This window comes from Pezoporus wallicus, unplaced genomic scaffold, assembly GCF_028554395.1.
Source record: "Pezoporus wallicus isolate ANWC-B61680 ecotype Strahan unplaced genomic scaffold, APGP_CSIRO_Pwel_v1 contig_14358, whole genome shotgun sequence".
In the NCBI taxonomy this organism is placed as follows: Eukaryota; Metazoa; Chordata; class Aves; order Psittaciformes; family Psittacidae; genus Pezoporus; species Pezoporus wallicus.
In genome coordinates, this window is record NW_026635133.1 from 1 (window position 1) to 15487 (window position 15487).

The 15487-nt window shown below is 62.4% G+C and overlaps 2 protein-coding genes across 2 annotated transcripts; one reads left to right on the top strand and one right to left on the bottom strand.

Moving 5' to 3' along the window:
- Positions 1-3: 3 nt before the first annotated feature.
- On the top strand, positions 4-12730 carry DHX16 (DEAH-box helicase 16; the record flags this gene model as incomplete). Its single annotated transcript, XM_057403592.1, has 19 exons — positions 4-101; positions 750-897; positions 1165-1221; positions 1576-1836; positions 2318-2533; positions 3100-3288; positions 3373-3483; positions 3980-4095; positions 5671-5881; positions 6506-6604; positions 6715-6867; positions 7354-7494; positions 8494-8656; positions 9268-9386; positions 9954-10021; positions 10593-10755; positions 11458-11619; positions 11700-11873; positions 12570-12730. Coding segments are annotated over 19 exons (2778 nt in total), but the record flags the coding sequence as incomplete, so codon positions are not given.
- Positions 12731-12844: 114 nt separating this feature from the next.
- On the bottom strand, positions 12845-14796 carry CUNH6orf136 (chromosome unknown C6orf136 homolog; the record flags this gene model as incomplete). Its single annotated transcript, XM_057403604.1, has 5 exons — positions 12845-12988; positions 13082-13151; positions 14010-14210; positions 14323-14411; positions 14524-14796. Coding segments are annotated over 5 exons (777 nt in total), but the record flags the coding sequence as incomplete, so codon positions are not given.
- Positions 14797-15487: the final 691 nt, after the last annotated feature.

Sequence of the window (15487 nt, forward strand, 5' to 3'; positions counted from 1 at the left end):
CCTGGCTCCGCCCACAGCGCGTCCCGACATCGCCGACACCTCCGGCCACGACGCTCCGAGTCCCCCGAGGCCTCCAGCCCCTCGCCATCGCCCCCCCCACCGTGAGTACCCCCCCCCCCCCAGTATCCAAGGTCTCCCTATGGAGCTTTGGGGATCCCTTGGGATTTGGGGGTTCCCATCTTTAGGATTGCGTTGAACCCATGTGGGTGTCCCCGTTCCTCCCCCCAGTATCCAGGGTTTCCCTATAGAGCTTTGGGGATCCCTTGGGATTTGGGGTTTCCCATCTTTAGGATTGCGTCGAACCCATGTGGGTGTCCCCATTCCCCCCCCCAGTATCCAGGGTTTCCCTATAGAGCTTTGGGGATCCCTTGGGATTTGGGCGTTCCCGTCGTTAGGATCACATCCAAACCATGTGGGTGTCCCCGTTCCTCCCCCCAGTATCCAGGGTTTCCCTGTAGAGCTTTGGGGATCCCTTGGGATTTGGGGGTTCCCATCTTCAGGATTGCATCCAACACATATGGGTGTTCCCGTTCCTCACCCCAGTATCCAAGGTCTCCCTATGGAGCTTTTGGGATCCCTTTGGAAGCGGGGGTTCCCATCTTTAGGATCGTGTCCAACCCATGTGGGTGTCCCCGTCCCCCCCGCCCAGTATCCAAGGTCTCCCTATGGAGCTTTTGGGATCCCTTGGGATTTGGGGGTTCCCGTCTTCAGGATCACATCCAACCCCTATGGGTCTCGTCCCCCCCCAGGGCTCCGGATCCACCCGAGGAGCCGGAAGCGGAATGGGAAGCGTCGGAGCGGGAACGGCTCCGGGATCTGCAGGAACGCGATGCCTACGCCGAGCGCCTGCGGCGCCGGGATCACTCCCGCACCGTCCTCACCCGCCCTGACGCCAAGGTGAGGGGCACGGCTGGGAATGGGGGGGGGGGGATTGGGGGTGTCCATGGGTTGGGGTTCCTCAATGGGATTTAGGAGGGGTCCAATAGGAATTGATGGCTCCGGGTGGGATCTGGAGCTGGCAGGCGGGAGGAGGGGATCCCTGGGGACAATCCCGGAGAGCATTTGGTGTTCCCGCAAGGAATTGGGTGGGACTGGGGGGTGCTTTGGGAACTCTCCCTTATTCCCTCATTTTCGCCCCTTATCCCCCCCTTTTCCCCCCCTCAGGCCTATGAAGAAGCCCAGAAACGCCTCAAAGTCGCTGAAGAAGATCAGAAAACACTGGTGAGCCTTGTTTATGCTTGATGCTCCCGCTGCATCGCCCTGCATTGCAATGTATCCCATTGCATCCCACTACATCCCACTGCATCCCACCGCATCCCAATACATCCCACCGCATCCCAATATATCCCACTGCATCCCACCGCATCCCAGTACATCCCACCGCATCCCAATACATCCCCCTGCATCGCAACGTATCCCACTGCATCCCAATACATCCCACTGCATCGCAATGTATCCCACTGCATCCTACTGCATCCCGCTGCATCACAAAGTATCCCACTGCATCCCAATGCACCCCACTGCATCCCAATACATCCCACTGCATCCCAGTGCATCCCGCTGGCTCTCCCGCAGGTGCCGGAGCTGCGGAAGCGCTCCCGCCGGGAATACCTGGCCAAGCGGGAGCGGGACAAGCTGGAGGAGCTGGAGGCCGAGATCGCGGACGAGGAGCAGCTCTTCGGGGAGGAGGTGCTCTCGGCCCCGGAGCGGAGCCGCCTGCGCTACAAGCGCCGCCTGCGGGACCTGGCCCGCCAGTACAAGCGGGCGGGGGAGCGGGAGCGCCTCGAGAAGAGCCAGCGGTACCGGATGCCCGAGGAGCGGCGCGGCAAGGTCCGGGCTCCAGAGCCCTCCTGTATCCCGATGGGATCCATCCCATCACTTCCATCAGTTCCCGGTGCTCCAAACCCCTCTGTATCCCGATGGGATCCATCCCATCACTTCCATCGGTTCCCGGTGCTCCAAACCCCTCTTGTATCCCGATGGGATCCATCCCATCACTTCCATCGGTTCCCGGTGCTCCAAACCCCTCTTGTATCCTGATGGGATGCATCCCATCACTTCCATCGGTTCCCGGTGCTCCAAACCCCTCTTGTATCCCGATGGGATCCATCCCATCACTTCCATCGGTTCCCGGTGCTCCAAACCCCTCCAGGGTCCCGATGGGATCCATCCCATCACTTCCCATCAGTTCCCGGTGCTCCAAATCTATCCCTTACCCCCCCATATCCATCCCTTACCCCCCATACCCATCCCTTACCCCCCATACCCACTTGTTACCCCCACATACCCATCCCTTACCCCCCCCCAGGTGCTGGAGCCAGAGGAACCGGAGGCCGGCCCCGAGGAGCCCCTGGCCCCCCGGGACGAGCAGCGGCGCTGGGAGGAGGAGCGCATGGAAGCGGCCGCGCTGCGCTTCGGGGCCCGCGACGCCGCCCACCGCCGGCCGCAGCCCCACTACGAGGTCCTGCTGGAGGAGGAGCACATGGTGCAGTTCATCAGTGCCAGCCAGCTGCAGGGCAGCCAGCCCCACGAGGTGCCCGCGGCGGGGCGGGCACAGGGGGAGGGATATGGGGGGTAAGGGGTGGGGATAGGGGGTAAGGGATGGATATGGGGCTCCTGTGGGTGTCCATAGGAGGTGATAGGTGCCATAGGAGGTGATGGTGCCCACAGAGTTAACGGGTGCCCATAGAGGTGATGGTGCCTATAGAGGTGACGGGTGCCCATAGAGGTGATGGTGCCCATAGAGGTGATGGGTGCCCGTAGAGGTGATGGTGCCCGTAGAGGTGATGGTGCCCATAGAGGTGACGGGTGCCCATAGAGGTGATGGTGCCCATAGAGGTGATGGTGCCCATAGAGGTGATGGGTCCCCATAGAGTTGATGGGTACCATAGAATGTGAATGGTGCCCATAGAGGTGATGGTGCCCATAGCGGTGACGGGTGCCCATAGAGGTGATGGTGCCCATAGAGGTGACGGGTGCCCACAGAGTTGACGGGTGCCCATAGAGGTGATGGTGCCCATAGAGGTGATGGTGCCCATAGAGGTGATGGGTGCCCATAGTGGTGATGGTGCCCATAGAGGTGATGGGTGCCCCCCATAGGAGGCGGCTCCGGCGGTGTCCGAGGCGGAGCGGCGGCGGCAGTCGGTGCAGGAGCAGCGCCGCAGCCTCCCCATCTTCCCGTACCGGGACGAGCTGGTGGCCGCCATCGCCCAGCACCAGGTCGTGGTCATCGAGGGCGAGACGGGCTCCGGGAAGACCACGCAGATCCCACAGTACCTGCACGAGGAGGTGGGGGGCAAGGGGGGACAATGGGGGGCAGTGGGGTTTGGGGTCCACCCCCCTCTTTGACCGTGTCCCCCCCCCATTGGTCAGGGGTACACGAGGCAGGGGTTGAAGATTGGCATCACGCAGCCGCGGCGAGTGGCTGCCATGAGCGTGGCGGCACGGGTGGCCGTGGAGATGGGTACCAAGCTGGGCAATGAGGTGAGAGGGATGTGGGGTGTGGGGTATGGGATATGGGGTATGGCATATGGGGTGTGGGGGTGTGGGGTATGAGATATGGGGTATGGCATATGGGGTGTGGGGATGTGGGGTATGGAATATGGGGTATGGGATGTGGGATATGGGGTATGGGATATGGGGTGTGGGATGTGGGATACAAGGTACAGGATATGGGATATGGGATAGAGGATGCAGGATATGGGGTATGGGATGTGCTATATGGGGTTTTTGGATTTGGGATATGGGGTATGGGGATGTGGGATATGCAGTATGGGGTATGGGATATGGGATATGGGGTATGGGGATGTGGGATATCAGGTATGGCATATGGGTTGTGGGGATGTGGGATATAGGATATGGGGTATGGGATATGGGGTGTGGGATACGCAGTATGGGATATAGGATATAGGGTGTGGGGATGTGGGATATAGGGTATGGGATATGGGGATGTGGCTTCACGTGAGGGTCCTACCCCCAGGTTGGGTACAGCATCCGCTTCGAGGACTGCACGTCGGAGCGCACCGTGCTCAAGTACATGACGGACGGGATGCTCCTGCGGGAATTCCTCACCGAGCCCGACCTCGCCTCCTACAGGTGCCCATGGGGACACTGGGGACAGGGGGGGTGCCCAGTGCTCTGCTTGGGCTGACTGCTATGGGTTGGGGGTCACCATCGCTGTCCCCATGGCCTGCTGTGTGTCCCATGCGTGTCCCCACATCCTTATGTGTGTCCCGTGTTTATCTACATGTCGTCATGTGTGTCCCATGCCTGTCCCCTGCCTGTCACATGCTTTTCCCCACATCCTCATGTGGGTCCCCTGCTTGTCCCCATGTCCTTATGTGTGTCCCACACTTATCCCAATGTGCTCGTGTGTGTCCCATGCTTGTCCCCATGTCCTTATGTGTGTTCCACACTTATCCCCATGTCCTCATGCGTGTCCCCTGCCTGTCCCCATGTCCTTATGTGCATCTCATGTTTATCTCCTTGTCCCCCTGCCTGTCCCCTGCCCGTCCCCATGCGTGTCCTATGCTTATCCCCATTTCCTCATGTGTGTCCCCTGCTTGTTCCCATGTCCTTACGCCTGCCCCACGCTTATCCCCATGACCTTATGTGTGTCCTATGCTTATCCCAATGTCCTCATGCCTGTCCCACACTCATCCCCCTGTCTCCCATCCCATCCCCATGCCTGTCCCACACTCATCCCCACGTCCCCCATCCCATCCCCATGTGTGTCCCACACTCATCCCCATGTCTCCCGTCCCATCCCCACGCCTGTCCCGTGCCCATCCCCACGTCCCCCATCCCATCCCCACGTCCCCCATCCCATCCCCACGTCCCCCTGTGTGTCCCACGCCCATCCCCACGTGTGTCTCGTGCCCATCCCCACGTCCCCCATCCCATCCCCACGTCCCCCTGTGTGTCCCACGCCCATCCCCACGTGTGTCTCGTGCCCATCCCCACGTCCCCCATCCCATGCCCATCCCCACGCATGTCCCGTGCCCATCCCCACGCATGTCCTGTGCCCATCCCCACGCGTGTCCCGTGCCCATCCCCACGTCTCCCATCCCCACATCCCCATGTGTGTCCCGTGCCCATCCCCACGCCTGTCCCTTGTCCATCCCCACGCGTGTCCCGTGCCCATCCCCACATACCCATGTGTGTCCCATGCCCATCCCCACGTCCCTACGCGTGTCCCGTGCCCATCCCCACGTCCCCATGTGTGTCCCGTGCCCATCCCCACGTCCCCATGTGTGTCCCGTGCCCATCCCCACGTCCCCAAGTGTGTCCCGTGCCCATCCCCACGTCCCCATGTGTGTCCCGTGCCCATCCCCACGCGTGTCCCGTGCCCATCCCCACGTCCCCATGTGTGTCCCGTGCCCATCCCCACGCTGTCCCATGCCCATCCCCACGTCCCCATGTGTGTCCCGTGCCCATCCCCACGTCCCCATGTGTGTCCCGTGCCCATCCCCACGCGTGTCCCGTGCCCATCCCCACGTCCCCATGTGTGTCCCGTGCCCATCCCCACGCTGTCCCATGCCCATCCCCACGTCCCCATGTGTGTCCCGTGCCCATCCCCGCGTCCCCACGCGTGTCCCGTGCCCATCCCCACGTCCCCATGTGTGTCCCGTGCCCATCCCCACGTGCCCCGTGCCGTGCCGCTGCCCGCAGCGTGCTGATGGTGGACGAGGCTCACGAGCGCACGCTGCACACGGACGTGCTCTTCGGGCTGCTCAAGGACATCGCGCGCTTCCGGCCGCAGCTCAAGGTGCTCGTGGCCTCGGCCACGCTGGACACGCGCCGCTTCGCAGCCTTCTTCGACAACGCGCCCGTGTTCCGCATCCCCGGGCGCCGCTTCCCCGTCGACATCTACTACACCAAGGTGGGGGTGTGGGGTGTGGGGTGTGGGGTGTGGGATATGGGGTGTGGGATGTGGGATACGGGGTATGGGGTGTGGGATGTGGGATATGGATATGGGGTGTGGGGTATGGGGCATGGGATGTGGGGTATGGGATATGGGGTATGGATATGGAGTATGGGATGGAGTATGGGATATGGGGTATAGGATGTGAGATATGGGATGTGGGGTATGGGGAATGGGGAATGGGATATATGGGATATGGGGTATGGGACATGAATATATGGGATGTGGGATATGGATATGGGGTGTGGGATGTGGGGTATGGGATATGGGGTATTGGGTATGGGACGTGGGGTGTGGGACATGGATATGGGATGTGGGATATGGATATGGGGTGTGGGATGTCGGGTATGGATATGGGATGTGGATATGGATATGGGGTGTGGGATGTCGGGTATGGATATGGGATGTGGATATGGATTTGGGGTGTGGGATGTCGGGTATGGATATGGGATGTGGATATGGATATGGGATGTGGGATGTCGGGTATGGATATGGGATGTGGATATGGATTTGGGGTGTGGGACTTGGGGGGGCCGTGGGCACACTTGGTGACGCCGCCGTCCCCCCATGGCCCCTGTGCAGGCGCCCGAGGCTGATTACCTGGAGGCGTGCGTGGTGTCGGTGCTGCAGATCCACGTCACGCAGCCCCCCGGGGACATCCTCGTCTTCCTCACCGGCCAGGTGCGGGTCCCCCTCCCTATGGATGCCCCCGTTGCATCCCTATGGCTGCCCCCCTTGTGTCCCTATGGCTGCCCCCTTGTGTCCCTATGGCTGCTCCATGTCCCCTGCAGGAGGAGATCGAGGCGTGCGTGGAGCTGCTGCAGGAGCGGTGCCGGCGCCTGGGCTCGCGCCTGCCCGAGCTGCTGGTGCTGCCCATCTACGCCAACCTGCCCTCCGACATGCAGGCCCGCATCTTCCAGCCCACGCCGCCCGGAGCGCGCAAGGTGCTGGCCCTTTAAGGGAGGGGCGGGCCCGAGGGGGGGAGCCAATGGGGAAAAGGGTGGGGCGGAAGGGGAGGGGCTTAACGGGGTGGGGTTAAAGGGCAGGGTGTTAATGGGGTGGGGTTAAAGGGGAGAGGCTTAATGGGGTGGGGTTAAAGGGGAGAGGCTTAATGGGGTGGGGTTAAAGGGGAGAGGTGTAAAGGGGAGGGGCTTAATGGGGTGGGGTTAAAGGGGAGAGGCTTAATGGGGTGATGCTCTAGGGGAGGGGCTTAAAGGCGGGGGCTTAATGGGGTGGGTAAATGGGTGGTGCAAAAGGGGAGGGGCTTAAATGGGAGGGGCTTAATGGGGTGGGGTAAAGGGGGTGGGGTCAAAGGAGGAGGGATTAATGGGGGTCCAAGGGGTGGGTCTAAGGGGGCAGAGCTTAAAGGGGCATGGTCCAAGGGGCAGGAGCCTCCATGTCCCATTTCCCCCCCCCTCCCCGCCCCATAGGTGGTGGTGGCCACGAACATCGCGGAGACGTCGGTGACCATCGACGGCATCGTCTACGTCCTGGACCCCGGCTTCTGCAAGCAGAAGAGCTACAGCGCCCGCACCGGCATGGAGTCCCTCGTGGTGACCCCCTGCTCGCGGGTGCGTGGGGCCCTGCTACCCCCATCACCCCCCCATCACCCCTTGGTACCCACAGATGGCTCTGTCCCCCCCTGTGCCCCTTCTATGGGGGGCAGTGCGTGCCAGTGTCCCCGGGGTCCCTGCGGGGAGCTGTATCCTGGTGTCCTCACATCCTTTGGTCACTGTATCCCCCCCATCCCTGTGTCCCCATGTCCCTGTATCCCCCCCATCCCCATCCCTGTGTCTCCATGTCCCTGTATCCCCCCCATCCCCATCCCTGTGTCCCCATGTCCCTGTATCCCCCCATCCCCATCCCCATCCCTGTGTCCCCATGTCCCTGTATCCCCCCATCCCCATCCCTGTGTCCCCATGTCCCTGTATCCCCCCCATCCCTGTGTCCCCATGTCCCTGTATCCCCATGTTGCTGGGTCTCCATTTGCCTGTGTCCCCATGTCCCCGTGTTCCCATGTCCGTGGATCTCCAGGTCCCCACATCTCTGTGTCTCTACATCACTGGGTCCCCATGTCCCTGTGTCCCCATGTTCCTGAGTCCCCATGTCCACACATCCCCATATCCCTGTATCTCCACATCCCTATGTCCCTGTGTCACTGCATCCCTTGTCCCCCCATCCCCATCCCTGGGGTGCATCCATGTCCCTACATCCCTGTATCCCCACATCCCCGTATCCCCCCCGTCCCAATCCCTGTGTCCCCCCATCCCTGTATCCCCCCCTTCCCTGTGTCCCCACATCCCCGTATCCCCTCCATCCCCGTGTCCTCCCATCCCCATATCCTCCCCATCCCCACATCCCCGTATCCCCTCCATCCCCATCCCTGTATCCCCACATCCCCGTATGCCCCCATCCCCATCCCTGTGTCCCCACATCCCCGTATCCCCCCCATCCCTGTATCCCCCCATCCCCATATGCCCCCCATCTCCATCCCCACATCCCTGTATCCCCCCATCCCCATCCCTGGGGTACCCCCCCCCAATGACGGGTGTGTCCCCCCCCCCCCCCAGGCCTCAGCCAATCAGCGGGCGGGCCGGGCCGGGCGCGTGGCCCCGGGCAAGTGCTTCCGGCTCTACACGGCCTGGGCCTTCCAGCACGAGCTCGAGGAGACGCCGGTGCCCGAGATCCAGCGCGCGGACCTGGGCTCCCTCGTCCTGCTGCTCAAGAGCCTCGGTGCGGCGGCCGTAGGGGGCCTGTGGGTCCTGGGGGGGTCCTGGGGGGGTCCTATGGGTCCTATAGGGGTCCTGTGGGGGTTCTGGGGGGGTCCTGTGGGGGTCTGTGGGTCCTGTGGGTCCTATGGGGGTTCTATGGGGGTCCTGTGGGGGTCCTGTGGGTCCTATGGGGGTCCTATGGAGGTCCTGTGGGTCCTATGGGGGTCCTATGGAGGTCCTGTGGGGCTCCTATGGGGGTCCTGTGTGGGTCCTATGGGTCCTATGGGGGTCCTATGGGTCCTATGGGGGTCCTGTGGGGGTCCTGTGGGGGTCCTGTGGGTCCTATGGGGGTCCTGTGGGGGTCCTGTGGGTCCTGTGGGGGTCCTATGGAGGTCCTGTGGGGGTCCTATGGGTCCTATGGGGGTCCTGTGGGGGTCCTGTGGGTCCTATGGGGGTCCTGTGGGGGTCCTGTGGGTCCTGTGGGGGTCCTATGGAGGTCCTGTGGGGGTCCTGTGGGTCCTATGGGGGTCCTGTAGGGGTCCTATGGGTCCTATGGGGGTCCTGTGGGGGTCCCTATGGGGGTCTGTATGGGGGGTCCCTGTGGGGGTCCCTTGGTGACGTCCCCATCCGCAGGCATCAATGACCTGATCCACTTCGACTTCCTGGACCCGCCCCCCCACGAGACGCTGGTGCTGGCGCTGGAGCAGCTCTATGCCCTGGGTGCCCTCAACCACATGGGCGAGCTCACTACGGTACTGGGGGGGTCACTGGGAGCACTGGGGGGGTCACTGGGAGCACTGGGAGCACTGGAGGGGTCACTGGTGGTTACTGGGAGCACTGGGGGGGTCACTGGTGGTCACTGGGAGCACTGGGGGGGTCACTGGGAGCACTGGGGGGGGTCACTGGTGGTCACTGGGAGCACTGGGGGGGGTCACTGGGAGCACTGGGGGGATCACTGGTGGTCACTGGGAGCGCTGGGGGGGTCACTGGGAGCACTGGGAGGGTCACTGGTGGTCACTGGTGGTCACTGGTGGTCACTGGGAGCACTGGGGGGGTCACTGGGAGCACTGGGGGGGTTACTAGTCACTGGTGGTCACTGGGAGCACTGGGGGGGTCACTGATGGTCACTGGTGGTCACTGGTGGTCACTGGGAGCACTGGGGGGGGGTCACTGGTGGTCACTGGGAGCATTGGGGGGGTCACTGGGGGTTACTGGTGGTCACTGGTGGTCACTGGGAGCACTGGGGGGGTCACTGGGGGTTACTGGGAGCACTGTGGGTGGTCACTGATGGTCACTGGTGGTCACTGGGGCTGTCCCAGCTGGGCCGGCGCATGGCGGAGCTGCCTGTGGAGCCCATGTTGGCCAAGATGATCCTGGCCTCTGAGCAGTGAGTGCCCCATGGGTGTCCCCATCGTGTCCTATGGGTGTCCCATGGGTGTCCCTTGGGTGTCCTATGGGTGATGTCCCCATGGTGTCCTATGAATGCCCACAATGTGTCCCTTGGGTGTCCTATGGGTGCCCCCAGTGTGCCCCTGTGGGTGCCCCATGGATGTCCCTTGGGTGTCCTATGGGTGGTGTCCCCACGGTGCCTTATGTGTGTCCCCATGGTGCCCTATGGGTGTCCCCAGTATGTCCCTTGGGTGTCCTATGGGTGGTGTCCCCACGGTGCCTTATGTGTGTCCCCATGGTGCCCTATGGGTGTCCCCAGTGTGTCCCTTGGGTGTCCTATGGGTGGTGTCCCCACGGTGCCTTATGAGTGTCCCCATGGTGCCCTATGGGTGCCCCAGTATGTCCCTTGGGTGTCCTATGGGTGCCCCATGGGTGTCCCTTGGGTGTCCTATGGGTGGTGTCCCCACGGTGCCTTATGGGTGTCCCCATGGTGCCCTATGGGTGTCCCCCCCATGGATGCCCCCCCATAGATGCCCGCCCCATGGATGGCCCCCCATGGTGCCCCACAGGTACGGCTGTACAGAGGAGGTGCTGACGGTGGCCGCCATGCTCTCGGTGAACAACGCCATCTTCTACCGGCCCAAGGACAAGGTCCTGCACGCTGACAGCGCCCGCCGGGGCTTCCACCTGCCCGGAGGGGACCACCTCGTGCTGCTCAACGTCTACAACCAGGCAGGGACATGGGGGGAGATGGGGGGAGGTGTGTGGGGTGCGTGGGGTGTGTGGGGTATGGGGTACATGGGATGTATGGAGTGTAGGGGGTATATGGGGTATAGGATATGGGGTATATGAGATGTGGGGTATGAGAGATGGGGTATGTGGGGTATACGGGATGTGGGATATACAGGGTATATTGGATATGGGATATATGGGATATATGGTGTATATGGGATGTGGGATATGGGAGATGTGGTATATGGGATGTGGGATGTATGGGATATATGGGATGTGGGATACGGGATGTATGGGATATATGGAATATATGGGATGTGGGATATATGGGATGTGGGATATGGGAGATGGGGTGTGGGGATATGGCGTATGGGATATGGGGATGTGCGGTATGGGATGTGAGATATATGGGATGTGGGATATGGGGACAGCATGTGTTGGGGCTTCCATGTGCTTGGCAGCAACCACCTTGTACTGCTCAATGTCTACAACCAGGCAGGGATGTGGGATATGGAATATGAGGTATGGGATGTGGGATATGGGGTATGGGATGTGGGATATGGGGTATGGGATGTGGGATATGGGGTATGGGATATGAGATATATGGGATATGGGGTACAGGGCAGGGTGATGGGCTGGGGGGTATGGGGGCTACAACCTGGCCTGACCGTGTCCCCCTTGCCCCCCATCTCCCCATTGCAGTGGGTGGCGAGCGGGCACTCCCTGCAGTGGTGCTACGAGCACTTCGTGCAGGCGCGCTCCCTGCGCCGGGCCCGCGACGTGCGGGAGCAGCTCGAGGGGCTCATGGAGCGCGTGGAGATCACCCCGGTCTCCTGCGGCACCGACTACGGCCCCGTCCGCAAGGTCCCTGCTCCCCCCCCTCACCCCTTCCCTCCCCATTGGGACCCCCCAGCACTGACCCCGTTGTGTGCCCCCCCCCCCAGGCCATCACGGCCGGGTTCTTCTACCACACGGCGCGGCTGACGCGCGGCGGGTACCGCACGGTGAAGCACCAGCACTCGGTGTTCATCCACCCCAACAGCGCCCTCTTCGAGGAGCAGCCCCGCTGGGTGCTCTACCACGAGCTCGTCTGCACCACCAAGGAGTTCATGCGGCAGGTGGGGAGCCAGGGGGGGTACCAGGGGCATGGGGACAGCACCGTGGGCATGGGGACATCACCATGGGCATGGGGACACTGGGATGGGGACAGCACCATGGGCATGGGGACAGCACCGTGAGCATGGGGACATGGGCAAGGGGATGGGGACAGCACCATGGAAATGTGGACACTGGGATGGGAACATCACCGTGGGCATGGGGACATCACCGTGGGCATGGGGACAGGGACAGCACCATGGGCATGAAGACAATGGGATGGGGACACTGCCATGGGCATAGGGAGGTGGCCATGGGGACACTGGGATGGGGACAGCACCAAGGATATGGGGACACTGGGATGGGGATGGTACCATGGGCATGGGGACACTGGGATGGGGACAGCACCATGGGCATGGGGAGGTGGCCATGGGGACATGGTCAAAGGGACACTGGGATAAGGACATCACCGTGGGCATGGGGACACTGGGATGGGGACAGCACCATTGCCACGGGCACATCCCCACCTTGGCTGCGTTCCCCCCCAGGGGCTGGGCCATGGCGATGAGGGGACGTGGCCACCACTGTCCCCATTGGGAATGGGGTGGAAGGGGATCCTAAGGGATGTCACCATGACGGGATGGGACAAGGACCAGGACCCTTCATGGGGGCCAAGTGCAATGGGACCAGACCCCCCCCATGTCCCCATTGTCCCCAAGGTGATCGAGATCGACAGCGCGTGGCTGCTGGAGGTGGCCCCCCATTACTACCAGGCCAAGGAGCTGGAGGACGGCAGCGCCCGCAAGATGCCCAAGAAGGTCGGGAAGAGCCGGGAGGAGCTGGGATGAGCCCATTGGGGACCCCAATACAGCCCCAGCAGGGCCCGTGGGGCACGGCTCCGTCCATGGTGTTTATTCTGTACATTAAGTTAAGGGGACATGGGGGGGGGGGTGGTGGTGTTGGGGACAATGGGGACAATGGGGGGGAGGGGGGTTCAGGGGTCCTCCTGGGTGGCCGAGGGCTTCATGGCGAGGTGCAGGGGGGGCACCGGTGGTGGCACCGGTGCCGAGAGCGCGGCCACCGCGGCGGCCACCAGCAGCTTCTTGTCCTGGGCCAGCGGCGTCGGGGCGGGCATCAGCTGTGGGGACAGAGTGAGGGACATGGGGGGGGAAAAGGGGGGACATGGGGGGGGAAAGGCGGGGGACATGGGGGGGTACGGACCCGGTCCTACCTTGTCCACGCGGTGGCAGCGGATGAGGCCCTGCGAGTTGAGGAAGAAGGTGGAGAAGGCGTCGTAGGACCTGGGGGGGGATGGAGGCAAGGGGGACATTGGGGGGGATATGGGGCTGGAATGAACCCTGGTCCCCAGGGGTAATAGGGATATGGGGCTGGCATCGCACCCTATGGAAGGACAGGGATGCAGGGTTACGGGGACAAAGGGGCGCGGGGTGATGGGGACAAAGGGGACCCAACCTCTTGTGCCATGGGGAGAGCAGGGACAGGGGGGGATGGAGGGGTGTCAGGGGGATGACTGGGTGTCAATGGGTGTCAGTGGGTATCAGGGGGTGTCAGTGGGTGTCAGGGGGTGTCAATGGGTGCAGTGTCTCACTGACCACAGGAGGGCGGCCTTATGCCAATAGAAGCACAGCATGCACAGGTGCAGGGGATGACCCAGGGGTGTCAATGGGTACCAATGGGTGTCAGGGGGTATCAGTGGGTACCAGTGGGTGTCAGGGGATGTAATGGGTACCAGTGGGTGTCAGTGGGTATCAGTGGGTGTCAGGGGATGTAATAGGTGTCAATGGGTACTAATGGGTGTCAGTGGGTATCAATGGATATCAGGGGATGTAATGGGCACCAGTGGGTAGCAGTGGGTGTCAGGGGATGTAACGGGTACTGATGGGTGTCAATGGGTAGCAGTGGGTGCCAGGGATATAATGGGTACCAGTGGGTGTCAATGGGTACCAATGGGTGTGAGGGGATGTAATGGGTACCAATAGGTGCCAGTGGGTGTCAGTGGGTACCAATGGGTGTGAGGGGATGTAATGGGTACCAGTAGGTACCAACGGGTGTCAGTGGGTACCAGTGGGTGTCAACGGGTAGCAATGGATGTCAGTGGGTACCAACGGGTGCCAATGGGTGCCATGCCCGTCACTGACCGCAGGAGGGAGGCCTTGTCCCGCCGGTAGAAGCGCAGCACGAGGAGGTGCAGGGGCAGCCCCGTGAGGCGCCAGCGGGCCCGGATGCTCCAGTCCTCGGGGTGCCGGGTGAGCGCCAGCACCTCCAGCCTCAGGCTGGCGAAGTAGCCCCAGGCCAGCGCCCGGCACAGCGCCACGGCCACCTGGTACATGGGCCGGCCCCTGCAGTGGGGATGGAAATGGGGGGGGACGACATGGGGGTCACAGAGCATCCCCACGGAGGGGGGGGTTGGCACCGGCCCCATTGGGTGCTATGGGGTGGGGGGGCACTCACCGCGTGTGCAGGTGCAGGAGGTGGTTGATGAACTCCACGTCGTGGGAGTAGAGGCCGTAATCGGGGATCTTGAGGAAGAAATTGGGGAGCTGCGGGAGGGGGGGGGAAAGGAGGGGGGGTGAGGGTGGGGATGAAGGAGCAGCCCCCCCCCATAGGGCAGCGCAGTGGGGTTGAGCCCCCATTGCCCCCCATTGGCATCACCTCGTGCTGCAGCTTCTGGTGCATGACGGCCAAGTGCTCCTCCATGGACGGGGGCTGGCGGGGGGCGTGCGGCGGGCCGGGGCGGAGCAGCGGCAGGGCCGGGCCCCGCAGCAGGAGCCGGGCGGCTCCGGGCCCGTCCCGCACGGCGATGTCGTCCTCGCGCCGCCCGTCCACCGTGGTGAAGGCGCCGCCGAGCCCCTCCGGAGGGGACAGCGACAGCGGCGGCGGCGGCGGCGGCAGTGCCGGGACGTGGCCACCGGGGGGCGCCAGGTCCTGCGGGAGCGCCGGGGTGGGCGTGGAGCCGGCGCTCCCTGGGGGCACTCGGCCACCCACAAAGCCCCGCCCACGTCGTCAGGATCCCGCCGTTGGGATTTGCATAGCCACGCCCACAAGGTAGAGCGTTTGCATAGCCACGCCTCCAAACAACACGACCCATTCGTATTGGCGCACGTCATTTGCATAGCCATGCCTCCAAACAACACAACCCATTCGTATTGACGCACGTCATGTGCATAGCCACGCCTCCAAACAACATTACCCATTCGTATTGATGCACGTCATTTGCATAGCCATGCCTCCAAACAACTAAAGCCATTCATATTAACACCTCTCATTTGCATAGCCACGCCTCCAAACAGTGCAAATTCATATAGACGCTGCTTATTTGCATAGCCACGCCTTCAAACAATGAAAGGCATTCATATTCACATCGCTCATTTGCATAGCCACGCCTCCAAACAGGGCAAATTCATGTTGGCACCACTCATTTGCATAGCCACGCCTCCAAACAACACAACCCATTCTTATTGGCACAGCTAATTTGTGTAACAACACATCTAATCTGAAGCAATTCCTATTGGCACGACTCATTTGCATACCCACGCCTCCAAACGATTAACATTGGCACAGCTCGTTTGCATAACCACGCCTCCATACAGCAGAACGTGTTCCCATTGACACATTG